Source organism: Branchiostoma belcheri, unplaced genomic scaffold, assembly GCF_001625305.1.
Source record: "Branchiostoma belcheri isolate BF01 breed outbred unplaced genomic scaffold, Haploidv18h27 scaffold24, whole genome shotgun sequence".
Taxonomy (NCBI): Eukaryota; Metazoa; Chordata; class Leptocardii; order Amphioxiformes; family Branchiostomatidae; genus Branchiostoma; species Branchiostoma belcheri.
Window position 1 is genome coordinate 1,757,454 of NW_017803843.1, and position 21,669 is coordinate 1,779,122.

General features: G+C 43.5%; 1 protein-coding gene across 1 annotated transcript in view; it reads left to right on the top strand.

The window, feature by feature from the left end:
* Nucleotides 1-1,126: 1,126 nt before the first annotated feature.
* LOC109471214 (cytoglobin-1-like) overlaps nt 1,127-21,669 on the top strand; it is a 32,275-nt gene continuing 11,732 nt past the window's right edge. Inside the window, exon 1 of the mRNA XM_019770503.1 lies at nt 1,127-1,668. Coding sequence (XP_019626062.1) covers nt 1,457-1,668 — 212 coding nt within the window. The 5' untranslated portion in view covers nt 1,127-1,456. The remainder of the gene's footprint in view (nt 1,669-21,669) is intronic.

Here is a 21,669-nt window from a genome sequence, read left to right on the forward strand (position 1 = left end):
GCTTTTGCTGCAACACATGGTCGGCGAGAGTTTGGGAGACTGCAGAATAATAAGAGGATTTTACATGATCAGAGTCGACACATATCTGCTCAAAGCACGTTCTAACCTCCTTATTTCTTTCTAAGCGCTACGCCCGGTAACGGAGGTGCCCAAATACACATACTTGTTTTGTGTCAATAAAGTTTTTTTATTACCTCCATGAAATGGAAGGTACTGTTTTTGACCCTCCCGACGACTCTGCGAACTCCGACAGCAGTACGACCGGTGTCCTCTCAATCACTGCACGTTTCTTAAATGTTCGGTCGACGTTCGCAGGTCACTGAGCCCCGTTCAATGTAACAGAGTAGAGTTTCAAAAAGTACGAATCTGACGATTTTGAGCCTGGGCGACCTTCACGGCGACCTGCAATCTCCATGGAAGGTTATTGACAGTGTGAGACCGGATTTACCACAGTGATGGGCGCGATAAGTCTCGGAATATGCTTGAAAAATGGCTTCCTCGTCACAAAGTGTACAGAATGTGAACCTGAAAGCTCCTCTAAACGTCAATGGAAGAAAATCCCTTTCAATCGAAATTGCTTTCTTGGGAATAGGCTTTCCGTGCATGGATGCGAGCGGCCCCGACATCCATGGCGATATAAATTGGCACAGGAAGGTGTTCCAGATGTTACGATAGCTAACACCGGTGCGTACCGGACCGTGCCTTACCAGGGTAATAAGATAACGTCCCACTTTACACTTACTGTTTCCTTTTTTGACGGCGGACGGTAGGGGGCGTAACAGAACCATATAAAGGCGAACAAGCAAAGGCAAATGATAAAGAAAACATAACCCACATATTACAAAGGAAGTATTTATCGGTCGTACATATTAACAGCTCTCGTGCTTTCTTAAAATTGTGTTTTCGGACAAGCCAAAGGTACCTCGGCAGTAGGTAGGTCAGGACCGTCCCACATTATGAATGGATCGGCCACAGGAACAGCAGGAGCGCGCGAACCCAGGCATTAACTATTAACCTTCCGGTAAGTATTTAGGTTGTGGGGTAGAGACGATTAGGGCACGTGTGGCGGACCTGTCCATGTGTCGACGTGATTGGAATCTTCACGTGATCTGAAGAACGCCTCCTTGGTGCGACAACTTACAGGACGTGTTCATCCGTTAGGTCGCCCGGGCCACAGGTGAAGGGTCTGTCTCCGAGTGGAGACGGCCAAACCACGAGTCAACTCTGGGCTCTGTCGATGTGTGGGACGTGATGAAGTGATCTTCTTTCCGTACATCTCGGGGCTCAGTTGAGGATTATTGTTGGTGTGTGCTATTTCACTTTCAGGTTCCGACCGGTCTACGGCACAAGGTCGAGTGTTCTCTTTCTGGACGAGACTGTTGACGGAGTGCTCGCGTGGCGGAAAATTCTTTCATCAAGCAGTGTGGTTCGGCCGCCTGCGCGCACACTCCCAGGCATGGGAGCGAACATGGGATGCTCAAACAGCAAGAAGATGTCGAACGAGCCGGAGTCAGCCAACAGCGGTGACAGCACACCGCCCAAACCTTCCACACCGTCGGCGCTGGACGAAAGGTTGCCACTTTCTCAGAAGCAGAAGTACTTGCTGTTAAAGTCATGGAAAGGAGTTGCCAGACAAATCTCACAGTGCGGCAAAACCATGCTGATAAGGTAAGTACGCAAACATTGTTTATCAAGGTTCGCACATGTCATGACAACATCGGCGCTATGTACTATTGCCGATACAACTCAACTCAAAACAAAGCTGAATTACCTCAACTACAATATATACATCTGCCACTATCAGCCTTTCCGGTTGTCATGCTACCGTAACATTCCTCTTTTCTAGCTGAGTCAGTCAGAAAGAAGTGTTGTCTTCCTGGTGTGATACTTACAGAGAACACACAGGCCTTTAGAATAGCGGGGTTACTATTTGAACCATTGCAGTGGCAGGAGCGCCAGATGCTTCAAAAACACTGCTCAGTTCTATTTACCTTCGCCAAGAAGGTTATGTTTTCAGGGGCGTTCGTGTATGTGTGTGTGTGTGTGTGTGTCTGTCTGTCTGTCTGTCTGTCTGTCTGTAAACACGATAACTTGAGAAGGCCTTGATGGATTGTCTTGATACTTGGTAGGTGGGTAGGTCTTGATGAGACCTCAAAATGATTAGATTTTGGGCCCCCTAGCGGCTTGTTATGGCACTGCAGCTGAACTTCCGGTTTTGATATCTCATGATCTAGACATGCTATGGTGATGAAATTTAGATGGTAGGTAGCTCTTGTGCTGGGAAAGAAGTGACGTGAGTTTAGGCCCCCTAGCGGCTTGCTCTGGAACTGCAGGGATAAATTCTTGAAAATATTCAAAAGGGGATAACTCAAGAACCGGTTGACAGATCGTCGTGATTTTTGGTATGTAGGTAGCTTACGTGATGCTTAACATAGTTATGTGACAATTATGCAAATATGGATGTAATTTGCATAATTTATGGGGAAATTCTATAAATCAGCTGCATTCCATGATAGGACAATTGAAGCTTGTGACATTGGTAATTGACAACGAGAGAAACACAGGAAGATGTTGATTATGTTAATAATGACTTAATTTGCATAATTAATGAGAATATTTTATAATTATGTAATGATAACTGCCTGGAATTTCATACTTGTGGTATTTGAAAGTTAAATTGAGGTGAACATCATTAAACATAATTTATTCAAATCAGGACCTCATTTGCATAATTTTTTAGGAAATGCTAGAATGCATTCTTTGTTAATATAAGACTGTCTTTTGGTTGAGATTATGATATAATGATATAATGAAAATTAGGTTCCTATTTCTTAAATCAGGGGAAATAATCTAATCTAAACTTTGTCAGTCATAAAGATTAACATCATTTGGCGAAGGTATGAGATCGGGGAACTCTAGTTGAATATAAAATCATCAGTGTCTGGGCTGTTGGCTATTCTACGTCATGCTAGGGTGAATTAGCTCCATTTCAACATGCATGATAACTCAATGTTTCACTTGCCATGCGGCATGCGGTTATTCTCAATAGTCTTCATGACTTGAACTTGACAAAAATACACCGATTGAATACAATAGAACTCTAATTTGGAAAATCGATTAACATATCAATATAGGAAACGGGGTCAAAATGCGATCATTTAGTGTATTGGAGATCTAAATTAGTCTTTTCTTGCCTGAATTTGATGTACGCACGTACCATATCAAACTTACTGTAGAATGGAATGAAAAATTACGGCTCGTGATAATCCAGGGGAATGTATATAGGGCTGTCAAGAATTATCTGAGGGCGGCATGTTGGTCTGAGAGCCTAGCTGGAACAAACTAAGACAGATTGTCAGATACCATGCTCACACTCGACCCGGTCTCGCCACAGTCGACGACCGAGGGTTATCGGAACCCGCAGACGTTAGCCGCGTGTGTGTATTTTTGTTCTATCAGACGAAAGAAAGACTGATCACTCACACACTTTAATGGTGTAAACTAACTACAGCCAGGAGAGCCATTAGCGCAATCATAGCGTGTTTCGACCGAGGTGCTCACGCTATTTTTGTACGGTTCGCTTTGGGTCAGAGGTACAACTGCTAATCCCTAGATGAGCGACTGCCGGGGCAGGAGAAGAAAGGGTGACGGACCCATACTTACTCTGATTGAAAGCGGTGAGGTTAATAAGCGATGACATTGTTTTACCCTGACCGCTGTTGTGTGTGTGCAGTTCTTCCAGAATTGAATATGATTATGACGACAGCAACTATATAAAGCCCTCTACTAGTACTAACACATATCATCAAAGTTTATTGATTTCTCTCGGAAAAAAATAGAATTTCTTCAAATCAGCTCCCCTGAATCTGACAAAGTATGTAAGAGAATATAGCAATATGACCCAAGAATTACGTATACCATTTCCCACGGGGCATTTAAATCTGCTCGTAAATTATAGAAAATGTATTCCACACAGCGACACGCTTCTGTACTAATGTACCAATGATTTACTGGTACAGAATAATACAGTATTTCAATTGATATAGTACCTAATATGTACCGTTGACCCTGCACTAGTACTAGTGACACAAGGACTGTACGCAGTGTGTCGTACTGATTATTTAGACATGTGGATCTGTGGATTCTGTCTTCTTATGAGTGGAAATTACACCACAGATCAGCATGCATAACGAATCGTCACTATTGGCGCTATTTCAAGCTGAAGACTCCTGCCTGGAAGATAAACATCAGGCGAGACGTCAAGGTTGGGTGACCTCAACCAGGCAAACACTCAGCGGTTTTCCCAAGGTCGGGCGATTGCTTAGAGAAGACAGAAGTGCCACATTGTTGGTGTGGTTTGGCAGCGACGTCTACTCGAGTGTGCATTTTCTGGATCCTTGAAGCGTGCCTACCGCCCGAGGTTAGTGCGGAAACATCAGGACTTGTTGGGTGCTTCCGGAATGCTGAATGCCACTTGGTTCAGACTTCAGAGAAAAATGCAGAGCTCGCGTGAAAAGTCTTGAATATAATTTTCCTATAATTAACTTAAAAAACCGTAAACGTCCCGCAGTATCACGGCTTGGGTGTCTCAGGTGTCCGGCGGTACGATATTATGGTTACAGTGTGAAAGAAAACTCAGGAAGCAGCCATGCGTTTGGGTTTTAATTAGAACCCCCAAATTCTTGTATATCGTGACCCTCACGCTCCAGTTTTCACCTTTGCCATACTCTGCGTAGTACATACATAGTTAGCGACCATTACATGTTCCAAGTGGGGCAGATGCATCCATTGTACATGTACTCCCGGTACCATGGTGCTGTCCTACTTAAATGCTGCCTCAGGTATTAACTGGCGCGCAACTGTTATAATGGTAACGCCTACGCTGTGAAACGACCCGGTGCTAACTACTCAATTACAGCTCCGTGCCGTAAACAAATCTTTTAACCTCCGAGCAATAAATTCCCTTTCCCATCGCCATAATGCAACAAGGCCAGCTTCATACAGACATCAACGGCGTGTGAAATGCTAGGGCACAGAGATAATATAAGCATCGGAACCAATCGCCTTTGCGAGGAACCATGAGAAGAGTTGAAGTACGCGGCAATCTTCAATTTACTTTCTTCCTGGAAATAGCCTCTTCAAGAAGAACAGGAGTGTTTTGTTGGAAAGCCATTACTGAAGCTCTGAAGGTCAGGGGGTGCAAGCATGCGTGGAGTTGACTGGCAACGGTTCATGTCCTTCAGCGTGGCCGGATGCAACGGTTACTGAATCTCAGCATAATAAAATCAAAACACAAAATTGAAATGAAATAAACATTCATGGGAAATTATTGAATCGCATGTTACTTTTTGTGTCTGAAAAAGTAGGCAATTTAGCCTCCTCAGATTCGTAAGAACATTACAGGTCTGCCATGTACACTGGAGTGTCCGTAGGCTATCATGCTAACGGCAGGGGTCCAGGTGGTGATGTTTTATATGTAGAATTCGTAGTACTTGGAAGTGTGCCATCATCACCATGAATGATAAAGCCCGGTCTTAACTCGGAGTGTCTGAGTAAGTCTGTTTCAAATGACCTGGAAAATAAATGGTGTCAACAGGTGAATGTAAAGTTTAGATTCTCATCAATCACGTGGTGCCCACAGTTTGCCGTCAGTCCCTGATGAACGTTCCTAATCATCAGAGCTGGTTCCGGCACTTCATCATAACTACTGTCACGCATCATCATGACGTGTCCTTGGGGCTAACCGCCATTGCGTGACAAGAGGCAGGGCCCTATAGGTAACACTTAGCACTAAAACCTTCAACTTTGTTCATCCTTGTACCCAAAACTAAACATTAGCAACCAGCACCAAGGGTAAATTTAAATACTCCAAAACGACCAATGATATCGACTATCCGCGTACTGATAGCTCCTGTCCCTGGTGCTGAACACTTCACCCCAACACTATCGGTGGTGCCTGTCCCTGGTGCTGAACACTTCACCCCAACACTATCGGTGGTGCCTGTCCCTGGTGCTGAATACTTCACCCCAGCACTATTGGTGGTGCCTGTCCCTGGTGCTGAATACTTCACCCCAGCACTATTGGTGGCGCCTGTCCCTGGTGCTACACACTACAACACAGTATTATTGGTGGTATCTGTCCTTAGTTCTGAAGACGATAAGCCATCATTACTAGTGGTTCCTGTCCCGCGCATTGACCACTCTAACCAAACACTAATAGTGGTCCTGTCCTTGGTGCTGAACACTACAACGCAACAGTATTGGTGGCCCCTTTTTTGGTTGGTAGGATGATAGATGCTACTTGCCTGGAGAGGGCCACACGGACCTTTTTCCAGGTGTTCCCAGTCATCAATCATACAAATGTGGGCATGACTGCATACTTTCATAACACATCACCGCTGGAGGCGAAAGAATGTGTTGAAGTATGTATCATTAATATACACGTCAGCATGTTTATAGCAGACTGTTATTAATCATTGGTCGTTCTATGTTTGGGTGTTGATGAATAACCAGCCCTTCAGCGGGGATTAGTTACCCATTTCATCACAGGAGTCCGTTATAGGTTAACTTGCATCGAGGAGAATGTCGGCAATCGAGACGACGTCTGTGAAACGCCGTCTCCTTCACGTCCGGTATTAACGACATTAAGTCCACACTCCCGGGGCTGATACCCGCCGGGGGTTACCGATATATTACACCGCCGATGGCGAGGCCTGATCATGCTGCAACATCAGGACCGTCATCAAGCGTCTTTTTTATATTTGATTTCGTGAGAAAAGGGAAGACGTTGGCACTGTAAGGGGCTGACTGTTGGTATTAATGGATATCTTCAGGGCAGATATTAGAGCCGAATCTGATTACGCCTTCAGACTTTAGTCTTGAGATCTTGTAACACTCACACGCACACAATGCACATAATGTTTTTCACGAAAAACACTAATTATGGCCACATTGGATTACCTTACAGGCGCAAGACCTCACTCAATCAAACATCCCGCTTGTTGATGAAAGGCCTCTGTTGACGTCACGTTACTTTGATCAAACAGCGGAGATCATTTCGATCAAACGCTTCAACTGGCTGCTAGGGTAGCACTAAATATGGTCAATGCCGTGCATTGACATCACATTTGTATTACTTCAAAGTCTTCAGCCCAGATCGTCACGCCAAACTCACTTAATATCAGGACAGGTTGCTTTAGTTTCAGGTCAATCTTTAGAAAGAAGCCTTAAAACGAAGTAGAACATTTCATGGACAAGACGTGCCTCTCCATGGTGTTGTTGTTGTTGTAGGTAATAATGTCCAGTATGTATGTCAAGTCACCTTAGCTCGCTGATACAATAACCTACAGTTACATATATACGTGCCAATAACCAAAATTACCACAGCCGTTTGTAACCTACAATGGGTAGTAACTGGCAGGCACCATGCATTAGGATCAGGGCCAGAGGAAACTTAGTCAATTTCTGCTGATTTATAGTCCATGCCTGGACCTTTCTCAGCGGTCTGTGCGGTTATCTCAGCACATCAGGATGATACAACATTCGCCTTCGCCACTGGGTACAGTTTGATGGAAGTCGGGGTAGTTCACCCTGGCTTCTTCCAGCACCTGCTGAGGCCCAATTATTGGCCCCGTCTGACTGTCGTTAGATCAGACGTGTGTGCGTAACTTTTATACGCTCCAGCCAGACACAGCTTGAAAACGGAGCAAAAACTCGGGGTATTGCTTAAAGATATTTAGTTAAGATACCCCTGTTGTTCCTCATGACAGTTCCACTCCACGATAGTTTTTTAACACCTCAATCCTGGGTTGATAACTCTAGTATTTGAAGGCATGGCTATTTCTTGTTCTCTGGGATGGTATAAGTACTTAGTTGTTGGTACGTCCCCCAGTTTGTTGGTTGCTTTTTATCATACCAACTACCTTGTCAACTACATATATAATATCATACTCAATTATATAGATAATATTAGATAATACGAAAGGAGAACCTCGTAACGGACAACGTCAACTTGGATGTTCCAAATCAGGCCATAGATCAGGATAATTCTATAAAAGTCCCTCTAATCTAATATTCCTCTAATGTAACTCTATTTCCACGTGCTATCCACAAAGCGGCGTTGACAGAAAACGTCATTAAACCACAAAGTACAGCTGTGTTCCGTGGTAGAGGCAGAGTTGTCTTTGTTTTCTTCCCATCGGAAGGCTAAGGCACGCTGCCAATAGCTGGAATACCGGCGAAGCGCGATAATGAGCCTCAATAACGTGCGAGAGGATATAGTCTCGGCATCAAATATGGTTGATAAAGTTCCACAAAGAACAGGAAGTTTTACCAGCCGCAGTGTGATCAAACCTATGTAACAAACGAGCTTTGTGTGAAAGATTTAAGTGTAATTTCCGCTATCTCCATACATGCAGCGATGCGTGGGCGAGGCTCCACAGAGACGCTCTGCTTTCCACTGCGGAGGAAATTATACATATTTCTATTTCTTCCGTCTGGTATCCTTCAGAGTCTTTCATAAAACACAGAAAAGAAAATAATTTCCGACTTGGCAGCTAAAATAAAGGCAGGTTTCTCCTCTTTGCTACAGGTTTGGTCTCCCAGATCAGCATCGGAACAGCTGTATTATGCCGCCAGGTGACTAGAGAGTGTGTTGCTAGTTGAACTATGCCGTCAAGTTGGGTAGCCTGTATGCCTTATCGTTGTACGCTACCCCCATAACAGAGAGATAAGAAAAGGATGAAAGCTCATCAATTTTACGATGTTCTCCTATCGTGGTTTTGTATGTTGCACGTGCTTTCAGTATGTCCCCAGCGAAAGAAGGCAGAGAGAAGGCAGCGGTCGTAATTGGGTAATAAATTCGGAGGAACAGTAAAGATAGTGGCAGTGAATTGCTTAAGGCACAGTGCCGGCTGTGAACTAAAGACTCGGTTGGAGTGTACACATAACGCAATCGCAATTCTGTGACAAATAAGTTCTTCGTGAACTAAACGGGAATTGTCGTTGACAAAAGGTACAACGACTGAAATAGCTTGGAAAATTGCTTATGCAAACGTTTAGGCTGAGATTGCCAATTTGAAATTAGAAGCCACTACCCCATAGATAGTTGGTCCATACGTTCGTATGGCTTGAAGAGGTTCGGGTCTAATGAAAGGACTACTAGATATACGACGCGTGACATGTTTGGAATAATGTATAACGCGACTGGTCTTCAACAAGCCCCGACAAACCTTTGGTCGTGAAGTATGCGGAAGGTGAATGCCGTCAGCCTTGGTCGGCAGCCAAATCCTCTGAACATAAAACATTGTCTTTGTATATGCCAAAAACTTAGCTTTGCAACCGTTTTACTGGGGCTTAGACTGGGACAGTTTCGATCTCAAGATTGATGAGGCGGCGCTGGAAGGAATGATTTGAGGCATGATCGAGCAGACGTCAGCCCTGCATGCAGCCGTCACGTACGTCACGTAAACCCTGCCGAAGGGGAAATAACAAAAAAATATCAGACTTTTATGAGGAGATGTGTTGTTTTGTGTCTTTTTTGAGACAGTTTTGGGTCAGTTCTATCGACTAACTAGGATAATGTCTAACTTTGATAAATGTCACGCTTGGCCGCAGAGTGTGTGGTCTAGTGGTTAGTGATCCTGCCTTTGGATCAAGAAGTCAACCGACATGCACGCTTCTGGAAAGGTGCGTTATTCCTTAGGGCGGTCCTCTGTTCATTGTTGATTGTACACATGTTCTTGTCAAATAAAGCTAGGGGATTTCCCGTACAATGAACCTGTCACGACCAGTAAAAAAGTAGCTCAACTGTTAATTGAGCTAAACTACTTCAAGATCACTTTCATTTTTGTCCATTCGAGGTTAATCGCTCTACTTTACATTCTGTCTGTGAACTGAGAATAGATAACGGTCGCCAGTGGTACGAGTACGTACTACGTCCGCTTATTTAACTTGGTTACCAAACATATTTTAGCTCCAGTTTTAGTTCTATTTGCGGAGAGGACGAAATAGACTCGGCAGCTAAATAGGTTTGGTAACCAGGCTAGCTTGGCGCTTATTCCGACTGAAACATAGGACAATGACACACAATCCATGTACCCATCTCTGGGCTTACTCCTATCATAGACTGCATCTCTCAGATAAAGTTATCGGTTGAATTTTTACCTATACGATTTTGGGGTCGTTGGTCGCCGATCGTGTGCCCGCACTATGCGGAAAGTGGAGAAAGGCACTTTACACTCAATTCATTCAGCTGGAAATGAGTACCTAGGTTCGGTTAAGAACGTCCCTCGGATAGGGCGTTAAATGGAGGTCCCGTGTTTGAGGAGAGTCACGCCCTGGGCACGCTTAAGAACCCGCCTCGCTTATCGAAAAAGGCCCTTCTCGGTGTGAGTGGGATACTAGTAGGGAATTCCCGAGCCTTCGTAAATCCTGCTTCTCCTATGGAGACTAAGCTTGATGTTTCTGACTTAGGGAGAAGAAGCGCCGCTGCAGTTCAGTAACCAGAAGTGGTCGATGTGGCATTGCACTGATCAAACTCGTTAGTAAAATTCCCAAGGATCATGATTATAACATCCAGCCCTGTGCTATCATCGTTCATTGCTTTTCACTTTTATATCCTCAATGGCTTTTCGGTGTTCACTAAAATCACTAGGCTCTCTCTAATCGCTGTCAGCTACTGTCAGTATTTGAGGCAAAATAGCGTGGCACTGATTGCTCCGACAATGAGCTTTAAAGGCCCCAACCGCACGGAAATTTCTATACTCTCAAATCTCTTGGTTTCTCAGGTTTATCTCCCATAAGGCATAGAGACTCGTCCATGCTCTGTATACACCACAGCCCACTGGTCCGTGTGCTCTGCGGGTTCAATCGCAAGGGCACGCAATAATTGCACGGGATGCTAGAAACGTCCCTTGCTGAATCCACATAATGGAGAACATTCAAGTGGCCAGGTGGTTTGAGAGTTTCCGGCACTTAATCATATGCCGCCATCACAACTCCGTGACAAAATATAAACCTCATTAACCTTGACACATTATATTGAGGTAAAACCGTAAAATAATTTTTTTTAATAGATTGATTTTTTTTCACAGTGAACAACACTATTCATAGACCCAGCATTCATTTGTTTCTTCAATAAAACAGTCAACACAACACATTCCTGACTCGCCACTTTCAGCGCCAGGTAATTATATACCACTTCTTCAGAACAAACCACGCTGCTTGAAGCACTGTATTAAAATGGGGAAGGTACAATAAATCTGCTCTGGGTTCGCCGATGCGATGTGTTAAAAGTTAGTCTTCCACGCAACAACGGTTTCACGCTCCTTTCCATAGTGCTTATGCAACAATAAGTCTGAAGAATTAACCTGCAGCTCGTGTCTATCCCTGCAGGACGGCTCCACTCTGCACGCGATATTCCACCATCATCAGAGTTAAGGGGGTGAAAGTACCATTGACAACACTCTTGCTATGTACTCGCTGAATGTTAGTTTTCCTGAAGCAATAGTTGCCAAACCTATAAAAGTTCATCTTTGTCAGTAGAAGTGATTATGAAGCAAGTTAAAACTGCAATTTCGACTGTCAACTTCAGGCTTTGTCAAGGAATGAGCAATCCTGGACACGAGACCAGACTTTCTGCATCCTATGACCCACTGCTCACTAAGTCATTTGTTTGCCCACTGCGTAACGTTACGTCACAGAAACGGTAGATTGCTCCCTGCTTGACAGATTAATACTGGAGTTGTACAGTCTAAAAGTTAGGTAAGTCGAATGTCATGTGCTGGAAATTACAGTCTAACTTCATAGTTCACGTAAGGAAACGCATAATCGCAACGCTATGGGTGCCTTGCATTGGGAGTGGGGGATTATATCTATTTGCACGAAACACATATCAGCTGGAATCATCCACAGCTCTGTCCTATCTCCAGTCTGACAAACGGCTCCACCACATAGCGTGAGGCAGAACCATTTATCATTCACCGATGGTTCGGACTGCGTTGTCACCAGCGCCCATATCATCACTGTCCCCGTAACGTCATGTGCAATATCATGCTGGATTAGGGTCTTACCGTTTGGACCTGTGCGCCAATCGCCAGCTTTGGATACTGGCTGTGCGAACAAAAAAATGCTGATCACGAAGGGAACAGCATGGATAGTTGTTTTTGCAATAGCGGGCAAGTAAATTGTTATATATGGACAGGTAGAGAACATATTGATGCAGAACATAAATAATCCATTACGATACCGACAGACGTCATCTGGACAGTGTCTGGTGTCGTGTGGTGTTTCCCGTTACCAGGTGACTTTGATTGAGCTTTTCAATGACTAAACCCTTCTGGGAGAGATCAATCCATTGGTCTAAGCTGGATTATGTATGGCCCTGGCTGAAATAATGGTAAATGGATAAACAGCGATTGCAAGTACCGAATTTCTCCAGGAAATAGGCGTTCTTAGAGTTAACTCAGTTGACGTTCGGGGCCATTCGGGAACACACCTATAGTTCTCGTGGAAATGTGGAGAGAGTGAGGCGTGTTTTGTCATCTCACACAGGCTGTCGAACAGTCCGCAGAAGTGGCTTCCAAGACGGCGGCCCTTGTAGTTTAGCTGGTGCTAAGTCAGGAACAAAACGACGGAACAAATTAGAACTAAGAATTCTAAGAATTGTTATTCGCGTCAGATAGAAAGGGTCAAAAGGTTGCAATGGCTTTTTCCACTTTGGGGAAGTATTAGGTACGTTTTCCAACGGTGATGGCCAACATGGGACTGGAGGTCTTTATAGTGATGGATCATATTGAAGGTCGGCGGAAATATGGTGGTGATTTCGGGGAGATCAGGTCGTTATACCAGGCGTTTACTATCTGGGGTCAAGGATGGTAAAAGGAAAAACCGGCAGGCTTCATCCGCCCACTCTGCCGGGCAATGAACCACCGAGGAATCGAGGGTGGCACACTTTCTTTCCGTGTTTTTGCTGCTAATTCAATTAAGATTATTCCAGACCCATTAATTGATATGATTTGCGCATGCCTCTGTGGCGACGTTGGAGTCTGACTATATGTATTTGTCTTTCCAGCTCCGCCTAAGCAGGGACCCACAATCCAATTGCAGCCACGGAGAGGACGTTATATTGTTTAGATAATCTAATCTCATTTTCCTGCTGGTGTACCAAGTCAGTAGCCTGGGTTCCATTCTGGTTAGTTTACGTCCGCTCCCACAGTCGCTACCGACCAACCACTGGTAAACTAACCAGGATGGAACCCAGGCTACCAAGTCAGGATGTATGTGCAACTGTTGGTTCTTGAATAAAACCTGGGCAATTTCCTGCGATCATAAAAACCAGGAGAAAGGCATCGTCACGTGCCCTGTATTTCATGTGGGGATGAATGCTCAACGTTTATAGAACATTCAGTAGGCACTTATATCAAGTGATACATATCTAAACTTGCACAGGTATCAAATGCACTGCGTTAGCCTGGGGCGAGGAACATTATCATACTAGTAAACGAAATCCTGCCGAGAATGTAAAATTGTCACCAACGGCGCAAAAGAATCTTCTAATGTCAAAAACAGCTGCGTTTCTTTCACGTCTCCTGAACTGTTGTCCCCGCGGAAGGATATTAATATCACAACAAGAGCGTCATCACAACAGACTATCCGCCTAAACTTTCTTTGTTATGAACATCATCGCTATATCACGCCATGCCAAAACGTCGCTGAACACTGTAAGCAGTGCATAAGAAGTCACTGCCTTTTTGGGTGTTTCCCCCTATGAGTCCCATTTGTTCTGACCCTGTCTGACACTGATTTGTGCTGAACAGTAACATTTCGTCAATAATCCCTTCCCAGCTCAATAAATTGTATCACTTGTATGTACACAATCTCCACTGAGTCATTTTCCATTACCGGGGCTGAACGATTTTGGATTCCTGTCTGGAACCATGGCGAAACCAAACACTTTGGCAGGCTCAATCCATTATGTAGTAAGGCAGGTGAAAGAGAAGGCTTATCCAAGTACAGAAAGGGATTACTTCAGTGAAATACACACAAGTTCAATAAATGCCACGTCAGTGCTGTAATAGGCACATTTACCAATGTCATGGGCGAGAGCGTGACATGGATAAGTTGTTAGATATTCCTCTTTTTTTTTTCGTTTTACCATGACGCTAATGACTAGCCTCCGCTAGGTAGAAACGGGTTGGCATGTAGAGACTCGGCCTGCCTCAGGGAGGCAATCAGGACGCCCGTTTATGAGTATTACCATCTCTATCAACCCAGGATTATCAGTATTTATGGAAAGGTGGTGCTTCACACCTCGTTAGGTCGTTCCCTGATTGTTGTCGCCTCAGAAAGCTGACCAATTTTCCTTCTCAAATGAGAACCCGCCATTTACCGTGATGATGCTGAGGGATTGCAGGAAAATGGTCTACTATTTTATGTAAATGAACAGTTAAGGTGTCGTTCGGTCCTTTATGATGCAGTCTAACTTGCCGTGATACATGCCAAGTATGTCCGCTCTCCCCTTTCGCACCTATTACCTCCTGATCAGACATCCGGAACTTGACATGTAATGCTTGGAGCATATAAAGCGCCTTGGTGTCACGATTTTTGTCTTCGTCAGAAGGACTATGAAATTGTCTCGCCGGAGTGTGGGGAACTGCGGATTTTGCGATATAACTCTGGAAGGCATGATTCGACATCCATGATTTTTGGCAGGCATATTACCGCTGTTGAGGCCGAAGTCAAGTACAAGTTTCGGCTTCGTGGGGGGTCCGTGCGTCACGTTAGTGCACCTTTTGTGTTTGTGGCTTGTTAGCAAGATAACTCAAGTATTTGTAAAATGTTGATTATAATTCTTGGTGTGGTGCTTACTATTGTCGGGACCAAGGTTAAGTTCGTTACTGAGCTTCGTGGGGGGTTTCGTTGTGACTACAGGGGGCATTTTGTTAATTTTCTTGTGTGCAGGATAACTTTTGTATGTGTGGATGGAAGTTAATGAAATGTGATAGGCATATTACTGTCGTGGTCTCCAAGATTGAGTTCAAAGATGAGAGTCGTGGAGGTCGTTATGTCCCCGTAATAGGACCTTTTGTGTTTAGAAATCCCCCACCTACATCTGCTTGGAGACAGCCGACAGCTGGATATAGCCGGGGAACCCCATAATGGGATGGGATCAAATGACGTTACATTGAGGGATTGTACTATAACTTCAGCAGGGGGAGGATAGGTTGGACATATGTCAGGTTATTTTCTACGGCCACACCAAGTAATTGCTATGGATGACGTCCACTGGAGACCTCAAATCTAATTACCTTAAATTTAAGGCAAGCGCGCAATAAAAACACGAAGGGCCGAAAAACGAGATGGCTAGATTTGGAATATACTAACTGTAGAAGTACAAATGTTAGGACACAAAGAACACAAGTCTTCTATTTGTCATAAAGACAAATTAACAAAACAGCAGTAGTCACCCTGTTCTGATTCTTTCCTTTATAACATCTTCTCTTATTATATTTTGCGGCGCTGTCGTGACACTTTCAACACAGTAAGAATTTCTTGAACGTTTTTTTTCCAGTAACAGTCCAAACTCAAATAACGTAGGGGGGGGGGGGTTCACACGGGTGACGACGCATCTGTATAATCTGCGGCAAACCGTTTCAGGGTGTTCTGTACCATAAAAATAGTACAGAGATTCTTTTGTTCTTTAGACCAAATTGATTATTAAAAAGAGTGAAGAATACGCATGTTAATTTCTCTAGAACGATGTACCTCTGACGAAGACATGAGATCTCCGACCTCTAGTTTGCGCATAAAAACATCTTATCGGAAACACTCAGGCGCAGGCAACACAAACAAGGTCGTGGGCCCGTCCTGACAACGCAGATATGACATTTACACGGTTTTCGTACCGTCACTCTCCACTGCCCACAGGGTGGCCAGGAGAAGCATGAGAGCATTTGTACTGACGTAAATGCGACATTAGAGTCCCTCGTCTCTTTCCTGATGTGGTTATGGACGGTGATGACGACAAGTACGTGACTTGCAAGAGTTACCATAACTAGGTTAAGGCTGCAGGCTATACTTTTTGTTGATCAAAGTATTGATCTAACGTCTGTGTATTTACCCTGGTCACAAACGTGATCCAGTCATTGACCGAGTGGACGGTAAATTTGGGGATGTAAGTTTTACCATCGCCAACAACATCCTTCCAGATGGCTCTATGTGACTTTATATGAACAATCGATAGCGGGCTAGTGATCATGACTTGCAATTTGCAACTCTTAAATCCTGCTAGCTTTACATTTAACTCTGTCTTCTTGGAGAACGGCCAGAATATAGATACTTCAGTCTCGCCGACAGTATTGGGTCGAACCAGTTCACCTTCTTTTTCAATCACGATGAGGCGTGTGGGATATCCATGCAAGGAGGGTCATTGACCTTTGATGCCACAGTCTGTAGTGAGTTCGGAGGGCAGTAGCCTCCTGCGCAGACTTTCCAGCGAGCAGCCCTTGTATCTACGAGCGGCTAGAGCTAGCGCGGCGCTTTCTTTTTGGGGAGAGGGCCTTCATCGGCGGGAGAGTTGTATCTTTGAAGTAAGTTGTATCCGCCGCGAGGCTAGGGGGGCATAAGCTACTTTCAATTCATTAAGTACCAACAGTTTGCTTAGTGGTTCTTCTACTGTCTGAATCCCGCCAAGGGCATAGTCTGCATCATGGCGCCGATGTAAGCTGGTGCTACACGCCCCCCAGATGGTGCTGCAGTTATTTCCACCGGGACCCCGATGAAATGTCAAACTCTGAGCTACAGTGAACCAAAACGAATGAATTTCTACTTACAAAAACTAAGCTACGTAGTCGTGCCTGTGTACTCTCAAAAATGTGAAATCATTTGACGCCTCGACCTGAAGTAGCGACCTACGATGGTACGGCCTCTGTGTTCGTATTTCACCATAATGCATTGGTTTCTCCGTCCTTGGTGCTGAAATGTGAAGTTATTACTTTGTGAGTCTTTCTTCAGAAATGAGATGTTTCACCTTGCTTAAAGGAACTTAGTCATAGACGTAAACGTGACCAGCTCCCCCATTCCCTACCCCCAAGTTGTAATACCTGAAGCCCAAGTACGACTTATTGTCAAGATCTTATTGTCAAGTTGTAAATTTCAAGGACAGGCATTTACTACTACCTTTATATGATCACGATACCACGTCACAACTTCCATTTATCAAGTGATTACCGGCTAAATGTCAGGCTTTGTTTACGGCCAAGCCCCGGAAAGTGCGGAAGATGATCTATTGTCTGGAGCAATCGCCATGGAAGCCAATGGAAGCACGCTGAGGGACTAGAGAGCCAGCAAAGGGCGCCTAAGGGCAGGGTTAGGACAAGGATCAATGGAAAACATGAATACCATGGCTTCCAGGTCCTACATGGCACGGGTTAAGTGAATGCGGATCCTGTATTAACCACTAGCTGCTACAGGAGGATAAGGAAACGCGATACCCAAACTTGTTTGATACGGAAGCCTTCATAGAGAACAAAGGTTCATGTTTTATGACTTTCATAGGCATTTGGCTGAAAGTCTGTTTCAACGTTTGAATCATTTAAGGCTGGGGAAATGTGGAAAACGCTTGGATTTTCTAGTTTGTTTAATTGTTCATTAATAGTCTGGTACCTCATGTGGGACGTAACATGTTAAGTACACATTCAACTTCGCTTTACCCTCAGAGGCATGTAGCTGGGCAGGCGGTCCTTAAAAATGATGTGAATCCAAACACGTTGCTAACATGAAGTATAATAGAGGGTTATTTACTGAAATTCTTAATCGTAAACACTGACGCCATGATGCGTGATACTCATGCTAATACTAGTAAGCTTTCATATACACAGCGGTATAACCTGGCATAGACTATGAATTACATGTGATGTAACTAAAAGAACAAAGTACCGTTCACTCAGCCTGGCTACCCACAGCAAATTTCATCATTCTAAAGAACTGCAATGCTACGATTCAGATACGTTATTCTGCCCAGCGCATTTAGGTCACTGCTTTAATGACCATTTAACCTACTTTGAAATGTCGATCTTTGACCCTTTGACACTGTCACATTCTGAAACAACAATCGAACCGCGGTAGGACCTTCCCTTGCCTTGTCGAAAGATAAAACAGATAAGCCATCTCTTTCATATCATTTATTCAGTACCACTGATTTAATGGGACACGTTAACTGCTACTCGGTGATTAGTGTTTGTGATTTCAAATGGTAATAAAATCGTTTCTTATCTAGGTCACAACTGGTCCTAAACGTAAATAACAGTAATGCTGCCTGCAGGTAGAAACGTGATACTGGATCATAAGTAATCAGAGTTCCGGTGGGAATATCATGATAAATGTTGTCTTTATTTCGTTTCGTGGGAGGAGTGTTAATAACCACTTACCAAACGTTATGCTATTTTTTAATTAACAGGGTCATTACTATTATTATTATTCAAATTGTTTTTAATGGCCTCGCAGAAACTTGTACACCGCAGAAACGTTAGGTTGTATTGGTTATTAAAGGTTAATTTCGCGTCTCATTGTTGCCTGAAAATGGACGATGTTATTACCTACAAAAAAGTTGAGACATGAATAATTCGTAAGGAGTGGTTTTCAGGCAAGCTTTCCTGCTGCGTTGTTTTACCCTCATTCAGGAAGCACATCAATTCTACTTATTTTTTAAGTGACTATTAATGCTTTTCAGTAAATTTTCGCTCCAAGAATGCTTACACAGGTGCCGGTACTATTGCTGTGTTTTCGCCTGGAAGCTTTGCTATCGAGGCAGAGCCTTAATCAGACTCTTCATAACCTCATTATTTCACGACGAAGTCTTGTATGTTATATATGCGTACTGATCTACATGTTACCGGGGATACATTTGCATAGCGCCCAGCCGGCTTAAATGGCGGCTATTGGTCGGATCCCAACAAATCCGTTTCTGACATTTGGTAGTCTGAAGGCGTAACGGACGCCTGCGTGTCTGCAATGCTTGCTTAGCTGATACAAGGTCATGTACGAACACAGGGATGTATAATTCTATTCTCTTGTCACTATCTCTGCTGTAACCTGACCGAACAAAGGTTGTGAGTGGACTGGAAGCTTAAGAATGACTCTCACTGACCGGGTCATAGTCAGGTTAATCTCATCTGAACATGTCTTGAGAAGCCGTTGATTGAAGCGTTTCCTCACAAACTTAGGCCTGCAGTCCCGATGTAAAGTTTAACAGAACGCAGGAAGACAATATGCGAAAAGGTAGATCTTACACATCTTAACAGTTTCGCCTGGTGATGAAAATGCTTCCCGAACTCGCTATACCTGATTTTATGACATCCGGTATGGCAATGCGCTTTTCATTGACCAAATTCCCGGAACCCCATTTGATACTGGGATAATGGCGCGACGTACTCGGCAACATCCGGCCCTAAGTGTATGGAGTCGTTCACAGTTATACAGGTACATAGATACTGAAACACGAGTCTGTATGATTGAGTAACAATGTCGTCGCTTGTCTCAAGTTTTCTACCTGTGTGCCTGATTACATTTAGAATGCTCTCTACGCAGGTACCTTCCAATGACTCTTGTTTTCGCGAGTGTTCACCACCCTCGGTCCGTCACCACGTACATTGCCCCTGAAATGATTGGTATGTTGTTCTTGTCTGATCAGTTGGGAAATAACTTACAAACTGAGAAGATATAATGGATGCTGACTCGGGTTGATCGGAGAACGCACATGTATATACGTGTATTTCCTGACAGGTACTAATTGCACGTCAGGTTGGGAAGGCATTACTGCTAATATGCAAGCAGATCTTTCGGTGGCAAAACAGGTAACAAACCGACAGGCAGTATTCAAGTGGCCAACAATACTTCGGAATAATTATATATTTCTGTTTGTTCAAAAACCTTTGATCTGCCCACATCACGGTACCGGTCTGCAGGTGGTAAAGTTAAGTACAAATAAGCTGTACGGTTTCGTGGCATATTGTTTTCAGGTGCATAATACATTCCTGTCGACGATCTTTGCCTATCGTTGGTCATGTTGTGTAAAACTGCATTACCAGCAATAACGACAGAAGGGCTTACATAACATCACGAAAAAGATCTTCATAAAAAGAAAAACTTGAGTGAAATCACGAATTCCGTAGATGTCTTCTTTGAAATTCAAATTCAATTCAAATAACAGTACAACACATATCAAAAGGTTGCGTGCCTTGTAACTGGAAGCTTCCAGCGTGTCAGTATTGACGTCATAGAGTACTTAAAGCCATTACATGAAGCTACAACGTCAACCAGGTTACTTTCAGGGGGCACACAGTGAGTATGAGATAGACATGATCTGATTTGGCTTGTCATTACGACATAACAGACTTAGGAAAACACTGTGGCTAATGCATCAATTCAAAAATAAGTGTCTCGTAAATGATACACAAAGCAGGCCCGAGTTGTAGTTTAACTCCATAAAGCAGTATTTGACCAATGCCCTGTTGATTTAGTTCGGTGTACATTATCCCAGCACATGGGAACACTCTCACGGTTCCTGGTGGTGGGTCTGTAAGTTCACGGTCACCACAGGCAAGTTAACGTGTGAGAACTGTAACACTTCATGCCTTGCCAAAGCTAGAATCATAAAGAAGACGCTACGTTCACTTCTTATACTATCATGAAAGTTTGATAGTATAAGACGCCACGTTGTTACGTTCAGTCCCATATAAAGTAAACTTGTTATGTTCTAGATAGATAAAAAACGGACCAAGGCTGATATTTACATACTGAATAATAATAATAATAATAATAATAATAATAATAATAATAATAATAATAATAATAATAATAATAATAATAATAATAATAATAATAATAATAATAATAATAATAATAATAATAATAATAATAATAATAATAATAATAATAATAATAATAATAATAATAATAATAATAATAATAATAATAATAATAATAATAATAATAATAATAATAATAATAATAATAAATGGTTTTTATTTTCCAAACAGTACCCGTGCAGTCGCAGCCTTTATACAGGCTGAATTGATGCAGGGTATTACATAATAATCAAGACAAATCACAACAATCAAATAATACACATGATACACATATTTGTTCCACAATTTTTTGTGGAACTGTCGCAAGGGTCTATACGGCAGCCATTCGGCGCCAGGTGACCTCAATACGACTTTCCCCAACCGAAGTTAGGTACCCATTCACACCTGGGTGGAGTGAGGAAATTCGTGTAAAGTGCCTTTCCCAAGGGCACAACGTCGGGGTGTACTGAATAAGTTGAGTCACACGTGTTATACCTCTCCCGCACATCGTGGTGAGTGTACATCCCTGCTTCTCAATGTCACCGTACATGTTTAGGATTCCGGAATGAGTTTATATCGCCCAGTCAGCTAATGTGCCTGCCGGAGGTGAATGTACTCTTCGCCCACAGTTAAACCACCCCGGACCGCTCATCATGGCCGTCCTGAAATGTCAACGTGGGCGTTCACGTTCTGTGGCCGACGTCGTAAGCTAATATTTATATTCCCATATGTTCCTTTGGCGTCTCGTTCATTTTCCCATTGGATTCTCTGGGCATTTCCCCTCTTATCAATGGTCCCGCGAGGCTTATGAGATCCAGAAAAG